This window comes from Trichosurus vulpecula, chromosome 4 (assembly GCF_011100635.1).
Source record: "Trichosurus vulpecula isolate mTriVul1 chromosome 4, mTriVul1.pri, whole genome shotgun sequence".
NCBI classification, from domain to species: Eukaryota; Metazoa; Chordata; class Mammalia; order Diprotodontia; family Phalangeridae; genus Trichosurus; species Trichosurus vulpecula.
Genome location: NC_050576.1, coordinates 154,904,417 through 154,930,150, shown reverse-complemented (window position 1 = coordinate 154,930,150; position 25,734 = coordinate 154,904,417). Strand labels below are relative to the sequence as shown.

Below are 25,734 nucleotides of genomic sequence, written 5' to 3'. Positions count from 1 at the left end.
ATAGGAATAATAATAGTAGTAGCACCTATTTCTCAAGGTTGTTGTGAGGATCAGACTTAATGATTGTAAACTGCTTACATCAGTGCCTACCTGCTTATCATAAGCCCTAGCCCATAGTAGGTGCTATGGAAATGCTTATTCCCTTCCTTCCCTTCCCCATTCCTGTTTTTTGAGCTCTTGGATTTCCCATTTCACTATGGACCACTGGGAACATCCCAGTGTGCTAAAGAAGTTAGAAACTCTTGAATAAAACCCACCCTGGGAATGTGAGCTGTGATCTGACTCCTGCTGGACTTTGCGTTGAAACAGAAGTTCCAGCTTCATCCCAGAAATGGCCCCAAAACACCCCAGTGAAGCCAGTCAGTGGTGTTTTTGTTTAACAGCTGAAGTGACTGAGGCCTGCTTTATGGTCTTGTCTAATGTCACAGCAGTCAGCATTAGAGCTGGCAATAGCATTCAGAATTTCCAAGCTCTCATTCCTTTGCTTAGGTTTTTGTTAGATCAGATTGGTGCCCGGCAGTCTGTTTTATTTACTTTTGTATGGGCCACTTGTGACCATTCACCCTAAGCTACCAGTGACTTGTAAAGATTCTTTTAACAGACCCTCAGTTCAGAATTAGAGTCTCTTTCAAGACCCCTAACAGAACCTCTGCAGCTAGATCAGCTTGACTCAGGGTCAGCCTCAAGGCAAATCACCTCAAGCTCTACAACCCCTAAGCCTATTTTTTCCTGTTTTTGCCTAATATCTCAGACCAAATCCCACCCCCCCCTTTTTTCCCTGGGGGGCCTGGTTTTCTGACCTTGCTAGACTGAGACCTCTCTGGTATGTGCTGACCTTTTCACAAGTTATGAAGGTAGAGTAGGTTTGGAAGGCCACAATACTTTTTTTTTCCTGCTACGGAGCAAATAGCTCCTGCCTGTCAGCAGAAGTGGTAGGGAATGGGGACTCTGGTCTTCCCTCCCTCCCTCCCTCCCTCCCTCCTTCACTGTTGAGGCCGCTACCACTTGAGACAGTGCTGGATTCCTCTCTGATGCTGTTGCTGCCTAAAGGGGAAAGAACTCGGCACTTGGTGTGCTGCAGACATGGGAGATGGAAGTAACAGAGAAGATTCCATTCATTCCCAAGACAGGCTGAGCCTGGAAGGTCTCAATGGAGAAGTTGTAAGGAGACCAGCCATAGGGTCATGGTGCTAGTTAGGTCCCTGGTGCCTCTGTCCTGGTTTCGTCCCCTAAAGAGTCTGGTTATTTCTTCTTTTCCCACCTTTCCTCTCATATTATTCAGCTCTCTGTTCAACAGCCAAGGGCACATTGAGCCCTGTGATTTTTAAAAACCCCTAAGGGATTGTGTCCTACATAAGGAGCCCACTTGTTTTATCTGTATGTGTGACGTACTGTGCCAGCGTTAGAGGCATGGGGACTGGAGGTGTTTAGTCTAGAGGCTTTTGTGTCTCACTGTAGGACTTGCGGATGGATAGTGTGGCAGGGAAAAGATGAAATGATTGAGGAAACAAAGGCTCGATATTCTAAACATATTGATTTATTAAGCAACGCATGGCAATTGCCCAACAAACTGATACCAGACCTCCTCAGCTTAGTCCTGGACCCCGAACACAGGGGAAGATACACCTTTATACATTAAAAACACTTAATCAAATAAGGTCAATTAACTAAAAGGAAACAATACAACTTGCCTATGGAGGAACAGAACAGGTAGTCCATTAGCATTATCTAGATGTTGAAAGAAGTCTTCTCTAAAGGAGTTTTCAAACCTTATTTAGGTCTTGGGCACATGCTTGTTTTTTGTGACTAATCCACAAGCTTCTTGTTACCTCTTGGTCTTTAAGACTTGGGCAAGCTACTTTGGGCCTCAGCTCTCCTCATGGGTAAAATCAGGAGGTTGGGCTAGATGATCTCTAAGGGGTCTTCAAGTCCTAAATTTATGATTCTTTAATCCTTAAAACACACTTGAGATATTGTTTTAAATTAGCTCATTGGTGTATGTCTAGAATTTTGTGATTGTGATGATTTCTTCATTGGCCTCCCCATACTCCAGAATGCCTTGCACAGAGTTCATTATTACACCCAGAATTGCCCCATGTGCCAGTGACAGAGCAAACATTTTTATTTTGGAGCCCCTTCCTCAGTGGCCAAACTGTGACATTTCTCCTGTATTGCTTCTTTTTTTTTTTTAAATCAAAATCAAAGGTTCTTAGTTTTTTCTGAGCCATCCTTCATTCCCTCTTTCCCTCTCCTTTGGGGTAAATGGAGCTTTAATTGTTTGGTTTGTTAATTTATTAGGCTTTGCTCGAATGAACTATCTTTGTTCTGACAGTGTTTCTGCTGCCTCTTTCTCAACAATTTAGATTTGCTGGAGGCTGCCAAGTGAAACAATTAGTTTTGGCTGCTTGCACTCATCTGTTTTACTGAAATACTACACATTCTTCTCCAGTGAATAGGGCATAAAAATAGGTCTTGGGTTCATTGTGGTCTTTCTGTTTTTAAAATAGACATTGCCAGCTGAGACCTGGTTCCCCACATGGTGAGATTATATCCCCAGTGTTGGCTTGGGAGGCTTGAATCCTCACCATGCACATCCTGTCCCTGACAGTCCAGCCTAGTTGCTTGGTGGCAGTCTGCCAGCCTGTATCATGGGACATGCTTTATTGTGGACCCTTGTTAGTTCTGATGGATATCAAGTGTTGGGCTTAATATACCCCAGTTGGTGAACTAATAATCAGTGTAGGTGCTTTCACATAACCTGTTTCTTCATCATCCTTCATTCACCTCAAATAAGCACCCTCTGGATACAAGTCCTCTGTGACCTGGAAAGTGATTGTGGATAACAGAGCCAGTGTGGTATAGTGCGTAGCACATTGGACTCAGAGTCAGGAAGACCAAAATTCAAATCCTGCCTCAGACACTAACTAGCTGGATGAACCTGGGCATATCACTGAATGTCTCCTTGCCTCACTTTCCTTATCTTTAAAATGAGGGGGTGGGATTAGATGGCCTCTAAGATCCTTTCTGGCTCTAAATCGTATTATCCTGATCTTATTATCCTGTCGTGGTGCTGTGTGGAGAAGTGATTAAGGAAGGAAGAAAGAAAACAAGCATGTAGTGTTTACTATGTGCCAAATACTGTGCCAAATGCTTTACAAATATTATATCATTTGATCCTCACAATTCTGGGAGGTAGGTGCTATTATGATCCCCATTTATGGTCTAGGAAACCAAGGCAGAGTTTAAGTGACTTATCCAGGGTCATGGAGCTAGTTAAGTGTCTCAGGCTACATTTGAACTCAGGTCTTCTTGATTCTTTTAATTATTTCCTATTTATCCTTTATATAACTTGCTTTGTATATATTTGTTTGCATATTGTCTCTCCTATTAAATTGTAAACTTCCTCAGGGCAGGGATCATCTTTTGTGTCTTTTTATATCCCTAACACTTAGCAAAGTGCCTGGCATATAGTAGGTGCTTAATAAATATTGATTGAATTGACTTCAGGCCTAGTGCTCTGTGCCACCGGCTGCTAACTCCATAACAGCATCCTTTCTTGCCTCTAGTGCATCCTTCATACTATTATCCAATTAATATTTCTTAAACATATTATCTACTCTTTTCATATTTAACCTCCTATTGCCTCTCGAATACAGCTCATTTTCCTCCGGCTCTCTATAAAGTCCTGTATAGTTTAGTGCATCTATAAAGTGCTTTGTTTGCCATTCAAAGCCCCTCACAACCCAATGCCTTCCTCCATTTCTGGCCTTCTTACACCTTAGTTATGTCCTCTTCCCCTCGAAGTACACTGTGATCCAGTGACACTGGTCTTCTTACTCTTCCTTGATCAAGAAATTCCGTCTCAGATTCTGACCATTTTCACTGACCTCCATACCTAGAATAATCTCAAGTCTTCACCTCTTGGCTTCTGTCAAGTCTAAAATCTCACCCTCTACAAGACGCCTCTCCTGATTCCCTGAATGCTAGTACCTTCCCTCTGAAACTACTCCAGATTTATCCAGTATGTACCTTGTTCATACGTAATAGTTTGCATGTTCTCTCCCTCCTTAGACTGTGAGCCCCTTGAGGGCAGGGACTGTCTTTTGCCTTTCTTTGTATTTCCAACGTTTAACACAGTGCCTGGTACATAATTGGTATTTAATAAATGCTTATTGACTGACCTTCTTCCAGGTAAACTGAGCCCAATTCTTTGCCCACCCCTACATAGATTGGCTTAATGTCTGCATTAGAGGGAAAAGAAAATCCAATATTGCATTTCTGTATATGTTCACCTTCACATCTTTCCCTCACCACAGGTGTCCCTGATCCTGAGTTAAAACAGATGCCCACAGTGTAGTCCCCCTGGTTCTTTGTAGTGTTGTTTGAGGGAATTCTTCTGCTGTCCACATACACACTGGAGGCAGCTAACCCCATAGATCCCATCAAAGTATTATGGAAAGGGGTGTTTATCTCCCTTGGAGTGGTAGCATTGTCTTATGGGAAGAGCACTGAACTTGGAATCAGGAGAAACCTTGGGTTCTAATATCTATTCCCAACACTTACTGGCTTTGTGACCAATGGGCAAGCCAAGTACCTACTTCCCTGGGCTATTTAGGGCTCCAAAGAGATGATATATAAAATTGCTTTGCAAACATTGAAAGTGCCCTATAAATGTCGGCTATTATTATAATTTACGGTTAATTTCTAGCAGTTCTTGGGCACTGGAAAGGTTTAGGCATTGAGTGTGTGATTTACAGATCTGTAGTCCTTTGCGGGGAGACTCAGATTAGAAATTACAGTCATCTATTTTGGGGAGTCATAGACTAGTGTCAAGATAGCAGTGGGGGGGTGCCTTCTGTGTTTTTGGTATCTTATACTAACAATTCCATTCATTCAACTAGATGGTTCCCATCATTTTGTTATATTTTCTAGCTCAAGGATGGAGTGAATGGATCTCAAAGCACCTTATCCACATGTGTCAGAGGTGTTTTGATCCTTTGAGGCCAGTTGTTGGTGATGAGGTATGCTGCATGTAGGACTGAGGGATTAAGATGTAGAAAAGTCTTTAGAGCACCTTTGGTCCTGGAACGGTGATGAATAGGAGAACAAAAAGCAGGGAAGTCATGTTACATGTCCTCCATTGTTTCGTGTCAGTTTCTAGCCACTGGTGAAATGAGGATGTAGTCTTTGTTTCATATTTGTTTTTGCAAGGAGGTTAAAAGGACTCACATTATAGAAAAGGACCCCAGAGTTTAGACCACCCCAAGGGGCAGTTTTATGGCAGAGGCTGGGGATGCTTAGGTTGAATTGATGATTGCTATTGTCCTCTTTCTTTCTGTCTTTACTCTTTTTCTTCTCTCCCATCCTACATATATGTATTTCTGCTTCTGGGGACATGGAGCAGAGTTAATGTTCTCAAAACTATATCCTTAGAGAACCATTTACTTTCCTTCCCTTTTTTTAAAAAAAAAATCCTCTGTTGTACAGTTACTTCTCTGCATCCATCCACTTCTCCCTAACAAACTTCTTCCTTTGGGATCTTGGTGCTGGGACTCTCCCTCCCTTCCCTTGCTCCTCTCAACTCTAGCTTGCTAAGATTCTCCGAGTCTGTGCCTATGTAGTTATGTTTGAAAAAGGACTAAAACAATTTAGTGTAAGATTATTAGATGCTGCTCAAATGCTTCTGTATCATGGTGATGTCCTAATTTGGTACTACTGTGACACTCCTTTTTTCTCCCTACCTCCCCTCTCTTGCCTTCCTTCTCCATCGGCTGGAATACTTACTTTGAGGTCAGAGGTTCTCTTCTGGAATGCTTGCCTGCCTGGCAGAAGCATCTAAAGAAAGATTCCTATTCAGGGTAAGCTGCTGGTCCAAAAAAGGCAGCACCCCCCAACTTGATATAGTATCCAGTTTTGAGCTCCTCCTCTGCATTACAATTTCCAGATCAAAGTCAAACCCATTCCCAAAAATCTTGGGGCCCTACTTCCGAGCTATTTTTATCCAGTATGCTTATTTAAAGAAACCATCATTTCTGTGTTGACAGTGTCCCTGGATAGTATTGTGGTAGCTCTAAATATGCATGGCATACAGGATAGTTACTTAGCAAATAGGACCTGTTTAAAAATTACATCAAATAATCATGGAAGACCTACTGTGTGCAGGACACTGTGCTATTTAAAGCTACATCATGTCCAATGTGAGGTGACTTGTTTGCAGCATGATATGATGGAAAGGACATTGGCTCTGGAGTCTGAGGCCTGTCTGTTGTTGTTCAGTCATGTTCAACTCTTGGTGACTCCATTTGGGGTTTTCTTGGCAAAGATGCTAGAGTGGTTTGCCATTTCCTTCTCCAGCTTATTTTACAGATTAGGAAAGTGAGACAGAGTTAAATGACTTGCCCAGGGTCACATAGCTAGTAAATGAAGGAGGGCAGATTTGAACTCAGGAAGATGAGTTTCCTGACTCCAGGCCTCACACACTGAGCCACTTAGCTGCCCTGGAGTCTGAGGACTTGGGTGCAAATCCTGTTTCCAGTGCTTAGGAACTTGTGACCTTGGGCAAACCACAATCTCTCGAAGCCTTCACTATAAAATGAGGAGGTTGGACTGGATGTTCTCTGAGGTCCCCTTCCAACCCAAGACCTGTGGTGATCCTATATCTGTGACATATATGATAATCTTATCACTTTTGACCGGTATATCCTGGGATTTGATGCTCTAAATGGTGGAAGATAAAGTTATTTTTGTGACTTCTAAGACTTTACTTATTATAGGAATGGGGATGACTTTTTTGGAATTGTCTGGCTATATATTACTCAAGTTTAAACTCTCAAGCTCTTCCTGATCCCTTCAGCTCACCTACTGAGCCCCAAGTGGGGATCTCTAACCAGGCACATAAGGAAAACCCTTAAGGTGGAGAGTGGCAGCAATCTAGTGCCCTGAACTTTTATAAGCATGAGACCCCTTCTGGCCCCATTAGGGCTGCCCTGCCACCTTAGTGAGAACTGACAGAGTGGAGACAAAGGGAAATTGAAGAGAGCTTCCACTATGAGACTCATATTAGAACCAGCTGGAGCAAGGAGAACCCCATTGTTTACCCTTCTTAAAACATGGCGGGGGGGCCCAGCCCTGCTTGTTATTCTGTTCTCTGCCTCTGTAGTCTGATTTCTGCTCTGACCAGGGCTAGGAAATAGAGGGAGTGCAGGGGCACACACGATCATGAATCACTGGCTCACAGGCTGCTTCCAGCTCAAATGAGATGGAGCAATTAGGGGAGAGAATGGTAACTGATGAGCAGGTGGGTAGAGAGAGGGAATGGGAATGTTTCCTGATCTGTTTAAATGTTGATTTAAAAAAAAAAAACTGACATCAGAAATAGCTTATCCGGCATTGGGAGGAAAAAAAAAAGGCATTGCAATGAATGGATACTCCAAAAAAGGACTTGAGTTTAACAATCAATGACTTACTGATCAGAAAATAATTAGCAATGTTATCTTAAAAGGTTGGCAGTAGCATCTTCCCCCAAACTTGTAATATACCCATCTCCAAAAGCCCCCATTATATGTGGTGGTGAGTTGTTGTGCTCATCAGGGAACTGAGACACAACCTATTCCCTGTAGGTATTTACTAGATGTAAATGGGCAGCTAGGTGTTGCAGTGGACAGAGTGTTGAACTTGAAGGTAGGAAGAGCTGAGTTCAAATCCTGCCTCATTTATGAGTTTTATGGCCCTGGGTAAGTCACTTAAATCTGTCTCAACTTGTTTCCTCATCGATAAAATGTGTGTGTTGGGGTGGGGGAAGGGGTAGTGTAATAATAGCGCCTAAATAAATTTTAGGGTTGATGTAAAGGACAAATGAAAATACTTTGTAAACTTTAAAGTGCTGTATAAATGCTGCTGCTGCTTCTACTACTACTATCATCATATTATTACTATGGATTTGTCACATTGTACCACTCAAAGACATATTACATCCTGGGTCATTGCTGTTGTCTTAGACTCCGATGACTCTACAGGAAAGAACTGTTTGGTGAGGTCAGGCAACTAGATGTTGGGAGTCCTGGGTTTTTATCCTAGCCCCACCATTGTGGGAATGGGAGGTTTGGGGTGGGGGGAGGGGGGGTGTCTTCATAACAAATCTCTCCCCTGCTGTAAGGAACAGGCTGCAGAACTCACCAGTGTTCCTAGGTGGACCTGGGGCTCTGTTAGGGGCAGGCCTGACTCAGACCAGTACCCTGTTGGTTCAGGTTTGATGTTGGATGATATGGAGCACAAGTAGGTTATTGAACAGTTATCAAAAGATTTACTTAGCATACCATAGAAAAGGGTGCAGTAAGCAGCACTTTGCTCTAAGCTCACATACCTAATCCCCCTTGTCTCTTTTATGGAAATACGTATGGTCTGCACAGGATGGAGTCATTCAGCTGGTCTGCAAGGCTGGGAGTGGCATCTCACCGTCTTGAGACATCCACTGAGTGTGAAGGGCTCTGCCTCTGTGTGGGCGGGCCTTTGTGTGGTCTTAGGTGACCAAGATGTTAATATACAACCAGAGGGTACCAGGAAGCCACCTCAAGGGACACACAGTTTTCATCTCCTTTCTTTTCACCACCTCCAGCACCGCATCAAGTCCCAGATTTTTCACCTTTTTGGGCAAAATCTATCCTAACTTAGATCATAGGGGAGTGGGGACAGACCCTGGTGGATACTGTTCCTATCACAGGCTCCATGTGCTATGAGGTGGCCAAAAGGATTCAAGAAAATAGACTGGCTATTTCAGATATTTCAAACTAACATCTGCTATTTAGTAAGGAAGCTGAGCTCACAGAGGGATTTGTCCATTGAAGGGGATGGTGATGGAGTGTCATGCTTTCAGAAGAGCAAGAATTTTGAACCAAATAAATGCCATGTGTCATTGGTCTTCAGTTTTAACAGAGATGCTATCTAAACATATACCTGGATATTAGGTACATTGCTAAGTTGACCGTTGCTTCTCAGCAACCCCCTTTTGTCATTATAGACTTTTAAAGTTTTATTAGTACTTTTTTTTTTTAAATCGCAATCATTGTTGGAAATCCCCATCCCTTCCCTCACCCTGTAATTGAATCCTCCTTAGTGAGAAAGAAAAACATTTAAAACACCCAATGCAGTGACCTTGTCTGACAATATAGACAACCGTGTGTCCTCCTGGACCCTCTCCATTTTCTTGAGAAGAGCAAGATATATTTCATTATCTGTTTTTTTCAATCATTACTGGCTATGTTGTTTTTCTTTTACATAATCTTATCTTGTAATATACGTCTCAGAACCATTATGGCACACTTAGAAATAGCTACCGGGGAGGTAGTAGATTAAGACCATTAGAGGGCAAACATGCTGCTTTTAAAAATTAATTTTACTAATAGAGTATCTTCATAGTCATCTCTGGAAATTCCCACCCTTACCCTGGAATTGAATCTTCCCTTATAATAAAGAAAAATAGTTAAGCTAAAACACCCAATATAGTGTCCTTGTCTGACAAAGTATACAGCATTTTGCCCTAGGAGACCCTCATCATTTTGCTGAGAGAAACAAGGTATAGAGAAGACATTGACTAGGTCAGTGAAGGAAAGGTTGAGGGAGGGCTTAGGGTGGATGGTGGATTAATAAAGTTGTTGTTCTTACTGACAAGGTTTCATTATATTTTATTTTTGTTTTTTCTTCTTTTCTTAGAGTCAGATGGATTTCAGCATTGCCTCTTTGTCCATCCAAGAGCCAAGTAGCACAACCCAGAATGAACCAAGGCAACTGTCCAAAGTCCCTCAGGGTGCCCAGGCCACCAAATCCTCTCAGGGAAACAAAACATCAAGCATGGATGGCCTAGGGTCCATTTGGAAGGAGGAGGAATCCTCTTTCTGGAAGATAAATGCAGAGCGCTCACGAGTGGAAGGACAAGAGTCGGATTTCCAGTCACTGACCCCTAGCCAGATTAAGTCCATGGAGAAAGGGGAAAAGGTCCCCTCAGGCCATTACCGGCAAGAATCAGTCCCAAAGGACAGGGAGGTGGCCAAAGGGGAAAGACCCAGTGGTCCTTGGCAAGAGAAGTTTACGTTCTCCAGCCTGAGTGGTGAGAAGGAAAGGGCCTGGTCTGGCCAGTCTTCTGTCAGCTTGTTGGATGATGGCTTCCTCTCTGAGCCCCTGGTGAAGTTGTCCTCATTGGGCTCCAAAATGGAGGATACAGATGATGCTTTAATCTCAGAGTCCAAGCCCACACAGGTTAGATGGCCTACCTCACTTTCTCTTTCTTCACCTATTTCACATGAAGAAGACTATCCCATTGACATGCATACATACAAACACACACAAATCTACACATCTGTTCTGTTTTTAAGAAAGACAACAGAACAGTAGGGCCAGGATAGGGTTAGGAGAACTGGGATTTTGCCCTCAGATTTTACTACTAGCCAAATATAACAAGGTTTACTATGTGGTCCCTTCTTATCCATGGGCTTGTTTGTCTATCAAATGGACATCCCCAATGTTATCCCATGCCTATTTCCTAGGGGGGTTTTTGTAGAACATTGGATAAGGAGGGGGGTTGTCTGTTGATATGGAAGCAGAGGAGGTTGGTAAGTATTTCGAGAGCACAGCTCTGTGCTAGACACTAAAGAGAGACCGTTGGGCTACATGTGTTCCATCAATGAGGGTATCCTGAAGAGAAGACAGAGGAAATGAAGCTAAAGGAAGTTTAATTTTATGCAGTATGGGTGGTGGGCACTGAATTAAGTATTTGTTGTGAGCAGCGTGGTAGAAGTTGAAATAAGAATGTTATAATTAAGCTGTGGGACTCAGATACTTCAAGGGAGTCTTTAGGGATTGGTTAACTAATTATTCCAGAGTAAGGCGGAGGAGGAAGGAAGACTTCCTTTCCTTTCCCGGAAGGGAAGAGAAGCAAAGGAAGGATCTGGGAGAATGAGATGGTCCTACAGGGGAAGGAAGCAAGAGGAGACAACCAAGAGTCATTGCTTTTGGATCATTTTGCCGTGTGTGTGTGTGTGTGTGTGTGTGTGTGTGTGTGCGCGCGCACGCGTGCACATGCACGCACGCGTGTGCATGTGCATGCGTGTACACTGTTCTTTGCCAGATGGTTTGAATTTCTTAAGAAGTTAGAGCTCTAAATGGAGAATGCTAGAACAATCAGCTATGATAAAGTTGGAAGCTTGAGGTCTGCAGCAGTGGAGTAGCCTTCCTTGTTTGCTTGTGTTCCACTTTGCAAGGAACAAAGCAGTATAGTTGGGTGTGGTCACTTCAGTGAAGTCTTTCTGCTGAAAAGGGACTCGTCTGCATAAACTTTATCAGCAGTCACCTCAGTTAGAACTTTATTTTTACAGCATTGAGCTTGGTTATTGTCCTTTGTTCTTGAAGAGGACCAAAATGACATCACTATGCTAGAGTCAAGTTTCAGTGTGTCCGACTGTGGCTGATCAGACCAATATGAGCTCGGGATGCTCTACCACAGGTCAGGTACAAATAACCCTGTGAACATTTGGGGTAGATATTCTAAATATGTGCATCCTGAGTTTCCTTTGAGTTGTCTCAATTCTGCTTTGCTCATAGAGCACAGCACCTTCTCTGATATGGGAATGCCACTCTAGCTCCTAAGGACCATAGCAGTCATACTTTTTCTTCATTTAGCATTTTTCTTAGAGGATGTCAGTAGGTATTTTCCTTTATAGAATCTCCCCATTGGAAGGGAACTCAGAGGTCATCTGGTCCAACCTGTATCTCGATAAGAATCCTTCCTGCTACATACCCAACAAATAGCCACCCAACCCCTGCTTAATGAGCTCTAGTGAAGGAGGGTTGGGATCCATTACTTCTTGGAGGCAGTCCATTCCACTTTGGGATAGATCTGATTCTTAGTAAGTATTCTCTCACATTAGAGTTACTCCATGTAACTTCTACTCAGTAACCAATTGTATCCTCTGGAGTAAGGCAGAAAAAGTCTGATCCCTTTTCCTTTCCTTCATTTTTATTTTGGAGGGGAGATAGGGTCTCCCTATCTTACCCAGGCTGAGAGCCATTCTCTACCCCACTGCCAATTTGGCACTGAAATTTTGACCTGCTCTGTTTTTGACCTGGGCCAGTTTACCTTCCATAGGCAGCCTAGTGGCCCCCATACTCAGGTGCTCACCGTGCTAGTTCTGGCCTTGATGCCAACACCCTTTAACTTCAGCTCTACTGCAGCTCAGAACTGAAGAGCTCAAGAGATCCATGACTCTCAGCCTGCCCTGTAGCAGAGATAATATACCCTCCTCCCCAGCTGATCTTTTTTCTACATAACAACACTTTAGATGCTTGAAGACAGCTATGCTGCCCCAGAATCTTCTCTTTGGCAGACAAAACTTCCTCAGTTCTTTTAGCCCATCCCTATGACCTTGAGATTCTTTGCCCTCCTGGTCACCTTTTCCTGGATGTTTTCCAGTTTTTTATTTATTTAATATTTTTAGTTTTCAGCATTGATTTCCACAAGATTTTGAATTACAAATTTTCTCCCCATTTCTACCCTCCCCCCCCACTCCAAGATGGCATATATTCTGATTGCCCCATTCCCTAGTCAGCCCTCCCTTCTGTCACCCCACTCCCCCCCCATACCCTTTTTCCTTTCTTGTAGGGCAAGATAGATTTCTGTGCCCCATTGCCTGTATATCTTATTTCCCAGTTGCATGCAAAAACAGCTTTTTTTTTTGAACATCTGCTTTTAAAACTTTGAAAACAAATTTTAACTTTTAAAACAAATTGAAACAAATTCTCTCCCCTCTTCCCTCCTCACCCACCTTCCCTAAGAAGGCAAGCAATTCAACATAGGTCACACATGTATCATTATGCTAAACCCTTCGACAATACTCATGTTGTGAAAGACTAACTGTATTTTGCTCCTTCCTATCCTATCCCCCTTTATTCAATTTTCTCCCTTGACCCTGTCCCTTTTCGAAAGTGTTTGCTTTTGATTACCTCCTCCCACATCTGCCCTCCCTTCTATCATCCCCTTTTATCCCCTTCCTCTTTCTTTCCTGTGGGGTAAGATACCCAATTGAGTGTGTATGTTATTCCCTCCTCAAGTCAAATCCAATGGGAGCAAGATTCATTCATTCCCCTTCACCTGCCCCCTCTTCCCTTCCAACAGAACTACTTTTTTCTTGCCACTTTTATATGAGATAATTTATCCCATTCTATCTCTCCCTTTCTCCCTCTCTCAATATATTCCTCTCTCATCTCTTAATTTGATTTTTTTTATATCATCCCTTCATATTCAACTCACCCTGGGCCCTCTGTCTCTCTATATATGTATATTCCCTTCAGCTACCCTAATACTGAGGTCTCATGAATTACATACATCATCTTTCCATGTAGGAATGTAAACAAAACAGTCCAACTTTAGTAAGCCCCTTATGATTTCTCTTTCTTGTTTACCTTTTCATGCGTCTCTTGATTGTGTTTGAAAGTCAGATTTTCTATTCAGCTCTGGTCTTTTCACTGAGAAACCTTGAAAGTCCTCTATTTTATTGAAAGTCCTCTATTTTATTGAAAGTCCTCTATTTTATTGAAAGTCCATATTTTGCCTTGGAGCACTTTTGCTGGGTAGGTGATTCTTGGTTTTAATCCTAGCTCCACTGACCTCTGGAATATCATATTTCAAGCCCTTTGATCCCTTAATGTAGAAGCTGCTAGATCTTGTGTTATCCTGACTGTGTTTCCACAATGCTCAAATTGTTTCTTTCTGGCAGCTTGCAGTATTTTCCCCTTGACATGGGAGCTCTGGAGTTTGGCAACAATATTCCTAGGAGTTTTCTTTTTGGGATCTTTGTCAGAAGGCGATCAGTGGATTCTTTCAATTTCTATTTTACCCTCTGGCTCTAGAATATCAGGGCAGTTCTCCTTGATAATTTCTTGAAAGATGATATCTAGGCTCTTTATTTGATCATGGCTTTCAGGTAGTCCAGGTAGTGCAATAATTTTTAAATTATCTCTCCTGGATCTATTTTCCAGCTCAATGGTTTTTCCAATGAGATGTTTCACATTGTCTTCCATTTTTTCATTCCTTTTGTTCTGTTTTATAATATCTTGATTTCTCATAAAGTCACTAGCTTCCACTTGCTCCAATCTAATTTTTAAGGTAGTATTTTCTTCAGTGGTCTTTTGGACCTCCTTTTCCATTTGGCTAATTCTGCCTTTCAAGGCATTCTTCTCTTCATTGGCTTTTTAGAGCTCTTTTGCTATTTGAGATGGTCTATTTTTTAAGGTGTTATTTTCTTCAGTATTTTTTGGGTCTCCTTTAGCCAGTCATTGACTTGTTTTTCATGGTTTTCTCACATCACTCTCATTTCTCTTCCCAATTTTTCCTCTACTTCTCTAACTTGCTTTTCCAAATCTTTTTTGAGCTCTTCCATGGCCTGAGATCAATTCATATTTTTCTTGGAGGCTTTTGATGTAGGCTCTTTGACTTTGTTGACTTCTTCTGGCTGTATGTTTTGGTCTTCTTTGTCACCAAAAAAAGATTCCAAAGTCAGAGTCAGAATCTGAGACCATTTTCACTGCTGTTCATGTTCCAGCCAACTACTTGACCCTTGAGCTTTTTGTCGGGGTATGACTGCTTGTAGAGTAGAGAGTACTTTGTCCCAAGCTTGAGGGGCTGCGCTGCTATTTTCAGAGCTATTTTTACACAGAAAACTCTGCCACACCAGCACTCCTTCTCCCCCAAGAATCGCCAGCCAGGATTGCAGCCCAGATCCAGGCAGGGCAAAGCAGGCTTTGCACTCCTGCTCTAATCTGCCACTTAATTCCTCCCACGAGGTTTGCCTGGGGCCAGAAGCAACTGCAGCAGTAGCTCTGTAAGCAGCCTCAGAGCTGCACCACCTCCGCTGCCCCTGGGGCGGTGGTCAACAGCGAACTCCTTTCTCTCTGTCCCAGCAGCTTTTCCCACTAACCTTCTCTGTTGTCTTTGGCGTTTGTGGGTTGAGAGGTCTGGTAACTGCCACAGCTGACTGATTCAGGGTGCTACGCCTGTTCCGCCCGGCTCCCAGTCTGATTGGTTCTGGCGCAGCCCACGCAGGGCTCTATTCCACTCCACTCCCAGCTCCATGGGATAGACCCTTCCCAGTGACCATCCAGGCTGTCCTGGGCTGGAGCCCTACTTCCCTTTGCTATTTCCTGAGTTCTGCAGATCTTTAATTTGTTCAGAGCCATTTTTATAGGTGTTTGGAGGGACCTGGTGGAGGAACTTAAGCAAGTCTCTGCTTTCCAGCCACCATCTTGGCTCCACCCCATCCTGTTTTCCAGTTTATTAATGTCCTTCATAAAATGTGGCAGGTATAATGGACACAATATCCCAGATGTGGTCTGACTAAGGCAGAGTCAATGGAGCTATTAGTTTTCTTTCTTTGGACTGTTATTCCAGCCTAGGATTACATTTGTTTTTCCTTTGACTGAAGCATCATACTATTGATTGTCAATGTACTTAGGATACCTAGTCCTAGAAAGTAGAAAAGGGATAGGAAGTTGAAAACCTGCTTAACTGGAAACCAAAGAGGAATGATAGTCATGTTACTAACTCTGGGCAACTCTTGAACTCCCAGAGTTGCCAGAGGTGGTAGTCAGACCGTTTCCTTCCATGCTGTGCTCCTCAGTAACTGCCAAGCTTTGAAAAAGCCACATGAAAGCCATGGTTGTCCTTTGGTTCACCATCATGGGATCATGTGGCAACCAGGGTCAGGGTTTTTGGTCTAGAGGCAGAGCCCAGAATGCTATTCCTGGCTGTCCCCACTGTTAATTTGCTGGATGACTTGGAGATTGGTCTCCTTGTTTCTACATGTGTTGTTGATACAGCTGACAATGCTCTAGGCCATCAGGGTCAAGTGCTCAGGGTTCCTTTGAGAAAACAACAAAACACTGGCTTGACAGTGTGTGTTGCTTCCCATTTTCCTCTTCTGTTACTCTCAATTTATCCTATAACCTTCTAGTTGGCACAGCCTCCAAATCTATAATTCTCTTCTCCTGACTGCTTCCTTCCGAGTCAACAAGATAGAGAAATGGCTCATAAAATACCCTCTACAACATACTTTATGGGTGGACATCCAGCTTTTGCCTTTGCACTTCCAGCGATAGGGAACTCACCCCTTGACCTGGCAACTCATTCTGTTTTTTGACAGACTCAATTCCATCAGCCAGTGAATCAGTCAGCATTTGTTAAGTGCTTACTGTGTGCCAGGTGTTATGCTAAGCACTGGGCGTATAAAGAAAGGTGAAAGAAAGTCCCTGCCCTCGAGGAGTTCATAATGTAATGGGGGAGGAAAAAAGTTCTTCCTTATATTGAGCCAAAATGTACTTCCTGTGACTTCTGCTCATTTCTCTTTCAAGGCATTCTGGTTCTGCCTTCTGGAACTACACACAATACATGTAATTTCTCTGCCTCATGAGAACCTTGTAAATATTTGAAGATAGCTATTATGTGCTCCTTCTTACCTCTCCCACTCATGTCTTCTCCTCTCTAAACTATAATGATATCTATAAACTATCATAATCTCTATAAATTGTCTATAGTCACTTCAGTAACTATACTTAATACAGTAACTCCTCATAAAATATAATTTCCAGACCTCTCACTTTCCTTGTGACCCTCCTGTGGACACACTCTTATTTCTCAATATCCCTCTAAAAATGTAATGCCAAGAGCCAAACATAATACTCCAGATATGATCTGACCCATGTAGCAGCAACCAAATACAGAATACAGTGGGGCTGTGAAATTCATCCAGTTCAGCAGACATTAAGTACCTGCCATAAGTAATGCACTGTGCCTAGACCATGCTAAAATACTGCCTCCTTTTCTCTGGATATGAAACTTTTATTTATGCAGCTTCAGATTATAATAGTCTTTTTGGTGGCCACATTGAATTCATTAAGTACTTAATATTTTGTCAAGCACTGTTCTAGGTACTGGTCAAATATTCAGCTTACGGGTGGAAAGGGTCCTGAACTTGTAGTCATGGAAGCTCAGCTCTGCTCCTTACCTCGTACATGGCTTTGGGTCAGGTATGTAACCTTTCTGGGTTCCAGTGTTCTCACCGTGAAATGATGGGGTTGGACTCGATGACCTCTCAGATCTCTTCCAGCTCTAGTTCTATGACTGTCTATATCAACATCTTCATGTCTAAGAGCAGGTGTTAGGCTTCAAAGGAAGATTGACTCAGATGGTGAACTTTTCAAAAAGTTGTGGGAAGAATGATCTGGGGACTCAAACCAAGAATTTGGGCTCCCACCCCAGAATTCTTGCCAGTATACCCACATTGCCTCCTACTAAGTCAACAAGCATTCATTAAGTGTCTACTGAGATTCTGTGCTGAGTACAGAGGATACAAAGAAAGGCAAAAGAGAGCCCCTGCCCTCAAGGATCTCACTATCTAATAGTGGAGTGACAAAATAAATATATACAGAAAGAGCTATAGACAGGATAAATTGGAACTGAGGGAAGGCTCCAGAATTAAGAAGGATTCTGGCGGGCTTCCTATAGAAGGTGGGATTTTAGCTGGGATTGAGAGAAGCTGGGAGGCAGAGACGAAGAGAGCTTTGAACACATGGGGGATCTCTGGAGCCTGGAAATGGTTTGAGGGACTGTCAGCATCACTGGTTTGAAGAATATGTATTGGGGAGTAAGGTGCAAGAAAACTGGAAAGATAGGAGGGGATAGGAAATGAAGGGCCTTGCATTCCAAATAGAGCATTTTGTATTTGATCCTGGAGGTGATAGGGAGCCACTGTAGTTTACTGAGTTGGGGGTAACTGAGTTAGAGGAACTATAGGGGCATTTTCGAGAAAAGTTTTGATGGTAAAATCAAAAGGTCTTGGCAACAAATTCCATATGGGGATGAGATAGAGTGAGGAATTGAGGATGACACCCAGATTGTGGGCCTGTGGGACCGGGAGGATCATCCCCCACTGCCCTCAATAGTGAGAAGGAAGTTTGGAAAAGAGGAGGGTTTGGGGAGAAATAATGAATTCCCTTTTGGACATGTTGAATTTAGCTGGACATCCAGTTTAAGATGTCTGAATTTTTATCTTTGGTTTTGGCCTATTCTTAGCCTGCCAAGATCTCTCTCTTTGAATCCTGGTTCTGTCATCTGCTGTTTCCTTCCCAGCTTTACTATGTTGAAATATTTTAAAAATATTTCCACCTCAAATGGTTCATTTTTTTAAATGGTGCTTAAAAGGACAAGTTGTTTGAAAAATTCACTTGTATGGAGCTCCTAGCTCATTCCTAAGAATACTAGATCAGTGGAGTGTTGCCACCATCTGAATGTTGGGGGACACCGGAATGATTACATTGGGTAGAATGAGGTTTCATGAAGTAGGTGGGAGGAAGCAGTATTAAAAAAGAGGGAAGGAATGTGGCTTAGTAGAACTAAGAAAGTAAGAAGGACACTGGGTTGCCTCAGTTTGATGAACAGGTTAAGTGACTTGCCCAGGGTCACATAGCCAGTAAGTTTCAAAGGCTAGATTTGAACTCAGGAAGAAGAGTCTTCCTGACTCCAAGCCTGGCACTCTATCCACTGCACCACATATCTGCCTTATTTCAATGCTATATAAATGTAAATTGAATTGATCCCTGCAGGTACTCATCTATCAGTATAAAGCACAACGCATCCACAACTTCATGAGTTTCCATCATCAAAAATGTTCGTTAGATGGGGGCCAGGTTTGTAGTGATAATGTCTTCCAAACTGAACTTGATTGACCTTTGAACTCCAGTCCAGTATTCAAAGCCTTTCTGGCTTGGTAGGATCTTCCAGAGCTTATCCACTGCCTAAACCTAAAGACTCCAGGGTTACACCATGATGAGGGAGGAATTGGAAGGTAGGTCTAACAATACTTTGCTAACAGTCACATCAGGACTGATAAATCCAATTGAATCCCTGAAATTAGTCACTTGGGATACTATATATTTTCCCAACAATATTGCCCTTGTCCAGAATGTCTGTGGAACTCCTCTATTGTAATTGCCTTCAGAACCTGCCACTGTTTTTCCTGACTACCCTCAGTGCTAGCAGGAGTCATTTGGTGAAGTCTAGGTAGCACCTCCTTGCTTTTTTTTTTTCCACTTGGGGGTTTATGGAGTATAACTGGTAAATGCCACAAATCCTGTTATGTGGATTTTATATTCATGTTCCCTAACCTCATGTAGGCTCCTATTTGCATGGGGGTCTTTTTATTCTTTATTCTAATATTCCTCTGTATTTTCAACTCACCGTTTTCTCCTTACTTTGTCAATGAGAAGCCTTCTGAGACTTACCTTGTGGAACTTATCCTTTGTCTCTTGTTCTTGGACCCTGCTCCATCAATTAACCCCTTGATTACATTTTCAGTCTCTCCCTTTCTGTTGACTCCTTTCTGCCTAGATCTGCAGCAGACGATAGACATACAGACACACAGACACACAGACACACACCCCTTTATCTTACTCTTTCATCCACTTGAACTACTTACACACACACACACACACACACACACACACACACACACACACACACACACACACACACACACACACACACACCCTTTCATCCACATGAACTATTTAGCATATCTCTAACCTTTTAAGAAGTGCAGGGGGAAAAAATCTATGCTGGAGGCTTCCAGTTCCTTCTACCCACTCACTCCTTAACACCTTGTCATCTGGCTTCTTGCCCTTACCACTTGGCTGAGACTGTTCCTTTGAAGGTCTCCAATAACCAAATCCAGTGATCTTTTTTCAGTCCTCAGCCTACTTGACAACTGAATTTTGGCTCAAGCTGGTTGCTCCACCTGGAATGCTTTTCACGTCTTCTCCTTCTGTTGAAATCCCACCTGTCCTTTATAAAGGGAGTAGCATTTGGATTGGGCCTTGAAGTTTTCCCTGATCTCACCATACAGGAGTGTTTTCTTCCTCTTTTAAATCCTTATAGCATGTCTTTGTGTGTGCCACTTAGTAAAATCTGCCTTGTGTTATATTTATTTGTGTGCATGTCTTCTCTACTCTACTGGGTAGAAAGGTCTTTGAGGACACAAGGTGTTTATTACTCTCCTTTGTTACTACTGTAGCCCCTAGGATAGTGCCTTGCATAGAATAGGCACCATGTATTGATTGACTGGAAGAATGAATTGTTGAATGAGAAAGCTAAGTAATAATACTGTATTTGATTAAAAATAAGGTGTAACTATAACATGATGAGAATGATTTTCTTGTGTGGCTTATGAACTCTCTCTGAAGGTAGATGTAAGAGAAGTTCCAGAAATATCTGGAGTGTTGTTAGAATAAGTGTGTAGCTACCCAGATCAACTACTTTGGGCAACAACACTCACTTGGATATATATTGTTTTGTTGCTTTTTAGTCTCATGTATTCTGTATGAAAGAGCCCTTGAGAATTTCCACTGAGGTGGGAAAGCAATTAAAATGGGCTGGCATTCTGAAAGGGAGACAGAACTCTGGGCAAAATGTGCTGCTCTGCCTCCTAGTCATCCCCATGCTTAGTCTTCAGATGCCAGGTGGTTCTAGTTCAAAGTGTTGGGAGGGAGTGCCTAGTCTTGCTCGAGAATGTCCTAGGATCACGTTTAGATCTGGAAAACTTTACAAAAACTATAGCAGCTTGGGACTTCTGGGATAGCCTGTATATGCAAGTGATTCCTTTAAACTGGGCGCCTTTGTTTCAAATGAGTTTTCCTTGACTCTCAGGATGCACTTAGTTTAGAGAGTCATTTAGCTTCCTTTGAATGAAACAAACTTCTCTATCTTTTACTCCCCCCGTTGTGAAGATTACTTGTGCTGTTTATCAGAAAATATGTCTTTAAGATTGTGTGTGTGTGTGTGTGTGTGAGTGAGAGATGATGATGATGATGATTCAACATGTCCTCGTCTTCCTAGTCACTGTTTTATTCATTCTTTCCTTTCCTCTAGGCTGTGTCTTATATGGATAAATCTCTAAAGCTGACGTGCTCACAGATGTCATTAGGGAGGAAAGGAGGGAATGCTGGGTGCTGGCAGAATCAAGCCAGCCTGTACTTAATTTTATTTAATTTTCTAGTTCCAAGCACTGGGGTAAATTGAGGTCAGGGAGATTCTGAGAAGGAAGCAAGCACTCTCATTTGGGTCATACTAAATGAGATGCTGTATTTAGAATTTGCTTCACTTGGAAAAAAAAAAAGCTCACTTGTCTCCCTTTTTTTTCCCTTACAGCTCAATACAAGTAATGTCATCTTAAAGACGGGATTTGATTTTCTGGACAACTGGTAAAATGAAACAAAACCAAGAACCCCAAAACTTTTTTTCCCTGAAGCATTGTGCTGGAGAAGAAGGATAAAGAAAGGGCAACTTTCCCCCAGTGTCTTTCAATTTTCCTAGCTTTTGTGTACATTTTTCTTAATAATTTGAAACTATTCAATATTGCCTTGTCTAGATGTTACCTTTGTTATAAGATCAGGCACATTTTGCATTTTTTTTTTTGGTGATTGATAATGACAGTTTTTAATTTAGATTTTTTTTTGAATCCTGCTACAAGCTGATAAATATTGTAGGGAAATCTTCTGTCTCAAGCTCTACCAAATTCTCTTCTCCTCTCCTATATCACTCCCCTTCCCCCCGAAAAAATACTTATTTGTGAATATTTCATGTAGAAAAACTACAAAAACAGACTGTCTACTACAACCTCTTTTTATTTAAGAAATCAACTCTTTTCTTTGTAATGATTTCCTTGGCTAAAATGGCTCTGACGTCTCAGCAGCAATCATGTCAAGATTTACCTCTCTTTAAATAACTCGCCAGACACTGCCAACCTGTGCAGGTGGTCTAGTCCTCAATCAACAATTCCCCTGTTGGTACTGGCCTTGATCCTCCTGTCAGTCCTAGAAACCAGTGCATTGGTACAAGTCAAAGAACATAAGGTTGTCATCATGCCGCCCTAATACAGATCAATATAGTGGATGGCTTTTTTTTAAATGCATGCTTAAAGTTTTGTATTAACCTTGTATTATTTCATATCTATTTTAGCAGCTGTCTCAGAGCTACACTTTACTTGAGTTTTGTACCAGTTTCTTCTTTGAAGAGCTTTTTTTCCTTATGTATCCCTGGTGATTCCTTATCTAGGTGGGAATGTGGAATTGATATGAGTCATTGTTAGGATAAAGGGCTATTCTGATTGGTTGTCCTAGAACCCAATGGGACACTGGTTGGTGAACCAAGTTTTTCTGTTCTAAAAGATTCAAAGACTGCATATTCCAACAAATAGCCTGCCTTGCTATGTGTTCCTCCCAGAATACACCAGGCATTCCTCCCCACCATCAGCAGAAATGGAGGCGTAATATTACCACTAACCTATCCATCCTGGAGAACTTTGGGATTCTGATGTGATAGCGAGGGACCTTCCTGGGCCTGAGACTGCCTTCACAGGACTTTCCTTGCTCACTGTACAACCACTAACTTTTTCTGGAGAACTCCAGTCCTGTTCAGTTAGCTTACCACATTAGATCTTGCTCCCATGGAAGGGGAGATACACATAGAGCCTTCTCTATAAACTGCAACTGTGTTGTGGCCTCTGGCATCTCCTGTCCCCGTGCAGGTGCTGGGACAAATTCTAATGCAGCACGATTTACACACTGCCTCTCACTGTGTCCTCCTCACCTGAAGCCTTAATTTCCCTGAGCCTTTGCCAGTGAATGCTTGGTTCCAGTATCAGAGCGTGTGCCTGTTAGAATTTGAGGGGGTGTGCAGGGGTGGGGTGGGAAGGGTGGGTCTTTTTTTGTTTATAGAACTTCATCAAAAGGTTCCCAGCATTTTTTTTTTCCCTCTCTCCAAAGACACATGGCAACTACTTTATTTTTTAAAGGAAAGTCTTTGCCAAAGTAGCATCCTGGCCAACTGTAGGGTTGGGCCCAGCCATGGCTTCAAGTCTGTGAACCACACTTGGGCCCCTTGGGGCTTGGCATTTTAAGCTCCTCACTGTGTCAGAGGGGAGGAATACAGCTTGGCAAATACTGATTCCTTCTGTACTTAAGTATAGTTGATCTTTAAAAGGAAAAAAAAATAATTCTAGCTTTCTGAGTTACAGGGAAAAAAAATCCTCAAAATTCCTGAGCTAGGGTCTTGCTTTTTCAGCCAAGTGTGCTTGATAGAGCAGCAGTAAAGAGATGATGTAAGCTTCCCTATTGACCATCTGGTCCCATTTTCACTATGGGAGCTCCGAAAAGCCTGGCTGACAACCTAGCCACGCCCATCTCAGCAAGAAACGGGCTGGTTTATAATGGCCTAGAAAGTAAACTTTTTTTTTTTCTTAAAAGAGATTGATTTAAGTTTTCTTCGAATTAAGCTTCTTGGGGGCAGAGATCTGGGGGCCCTGATAGACGAATTTACTTTCTTTTGGGGAGGTAACTGCTATTTTGTCCAAATTGGCTATTTCCCTAAGGGGGGAGGGGGCAACTCCTTAAAGCTCTGATATTTAGATATATTAAACTGTCTTCATCCTATCTAGTGTTCGATTTAGGGCTAGGTTTCCACTGACTTACAGCTTAGTAAAAATTTCATGCTTAAAAAATTCTCAATAGCACAACCTCTTGAGGTTATTATTTTTTTTTTAATTAAAAGAAACCAGGGAGAGATTACTTGACTTTTTTTTATTGATTGAGAGGTAGCAGTGTGTAGTGGAATGGGCATTTAGTTGGCCATGAGCCAGCTAAGTTGTGTGTCTGTCAACAAATTCTTTAACTTTCCAGGGCCTTAGTTTCCATATTTGTAAAATGGGCTGATAATGCTGTTTCTTGCCCACCTCACAGGGTTGTTCTGGCAAAAACAAAAAACCCTATACATGAAAGTTCTTTATAAGCAGCAAAAAATACTATATACTTGCAAAATGCAATTATTAATTTTTTATCTGCTTTGGACAAGTATTGTAAAAGCATAATGGAAGACTTAAGGCTATCTAGTGTTCCCTAGACAGATCAAATATCAGGGAATTGCAGGAGGCCTCAGGTCATGTCCTTTAGTAAAAGTATAATATAAATCACTAAGAGATTGTTTGGTTTTTTAATCCTTGTGACTAAACTCCAGCACATAGGGAATGTCTTCATACTTCTCCCATGATAGTCAATGATGCTCCACTCCCAAAGAGAAGAACATTAAGACTTGGATTTGCCATGTGCTCTTCCCTAGAGTGGGATATCAAAACAGGCATCTTTATTTAAAACAAACTTTTCCACTGCAGAGTGCACAGCTAGAGTTCCTCCTTGTCTTCTTTCCCCTTAGAATTCAACTCAAGGATTTCGAGTAATGCTTTGGGTGACAGCATCTTTTTAATTTCCCTCAAGCAGGATGGAAAGCTGTGATTATTCTCAGAATGGCATGGTTTCCTCTGTCTTCTCTTCCCTCCCCCCCCAAGTGCCCCACTGGAGGTTCCCCCTTTGGAATGCTGGGAGGCCTAGACACATTGGGAGCAGCTGGTAGAGCATGAGGCAGCCTTGTCAGTCACCCCAGGTGGCTTTCCAGCCTCCGTCCTGACAGCACAACCTAAGGCCTTGTCTGTGGTTTGATGCTCTTCCCTTTGATACACGTTTTCAAAAAGACAAATTCTTACTGACAACTTGTACTTGGTCATGTTTTGTATTAATAACCTTTAATAAAGTTGTTTTAAATAGATTGTGTGTATGCATGTATGTTTTTTGCCTCTATCTTTATGGATCTGCTCTAGGAGCCAATATTGGGATTTCACTCATCAAAGAAGACGAAAGAGTTTAGTGCTAATTAAAAGTATTCTTGAATCTTCCCTGGGGAAACTTTCTTCATGCAGTTAGTTACGAGGCTGGTCATTTGGGTAGTTGTATGTTTGGTCAGGGGAGAGGTATGACCGACAATAACACTATATACTGCAGGAAAGAACAGGCTCTCTCTTACAGGACATACAATCCTTTACGGAAGATCACTTCCATGCTAAAAGTCCTGGACAAAGTGGATCATTGTATTTTGATGTAACCCAACACAAGAAATGCTGTCTCCCACTTAGATCTCTGGATTCGTCTACTTGAAGCCGATCTTCAACGAAAAAAAAAACAATCCAGAAAAGATCTTGTTTCATTTGTTAATAGTGCTAGTGGTAAATGGCTAGTTACCTAATTAGGAGTAGTGCTTTCATGTTCCTGCCCTCTGGGTCAAGCAGTTGTTGTGTTGTTGTTTTTTAATAAATAAGCCCACGGATGATAGTGTATTAAAGTGCAGTGGAAAGAACACTGACTTGGAGATAGGAAGATCTGGGTTCAAGTCCTACCTCAAACACTTACTAGCTGAGCGATCCAGGGCAAATCACTTGATCTCTCTGGGCCTCAGTTTCCTCATCTGTAAAATGAAGCAGAAGGACTTGATGACCTCTAAGGTTCTTTTCAGCTATAGATTAATGATCCTACGATCCCATGGCCTTCAGTGCATTAGCCGTATATTAATTAATAAGGCCTTGAAGTTTCCCCTGGAAGACCCAGTATTTTGAATGAGTGTATTTGTTTAGTCTTATACTTGCCCCATTGAATTTGTATTTGAGTATTTGTGAGGATGTATCCCTAATGAAAACAGTTGACAGCGGGAGAGTGAAAGGAAGAATGCACATAGCAGAGTTCCGGTGTAACTTAGATTGGTTTCCTTTCACATGGAGAGCTGTCCGTAAGATCCAGGATCAATGACTAGCATCAAACTTA

At 42.2% G+C, this 25,734-nt stretch overlaps 1 protein-coding gene across 1 annotated transcript in view; it reads left to right on the top strand.

Annotated features, from left to right (window-relative positions):
• Positions 1–24,689, top strand: part of C4H1orf198 (chromosome 4 C1orf198 homolog) — a 54,552-nt gene extending 29,863 nt beyond the window's left edge. Inside the window, exons 3-4 of the mRNA XM_036757044.1 lie at positions 9,709–10,251; positions 21,242–24,689. Of these exons, the coding sequence (XP_036612939.1) occupies positions 9,709–10,251; positions 21,242–21,298 (600 nt within the window). The 3' untranslated portion in view covers positions 21,299–24,689. The remainder of the gene's footprint in view (positions 1–9,708; positions 10,252–21,241) is intronic.
• Positions 24,690–25,734: the final 1,045 nt, after the last annotated feature.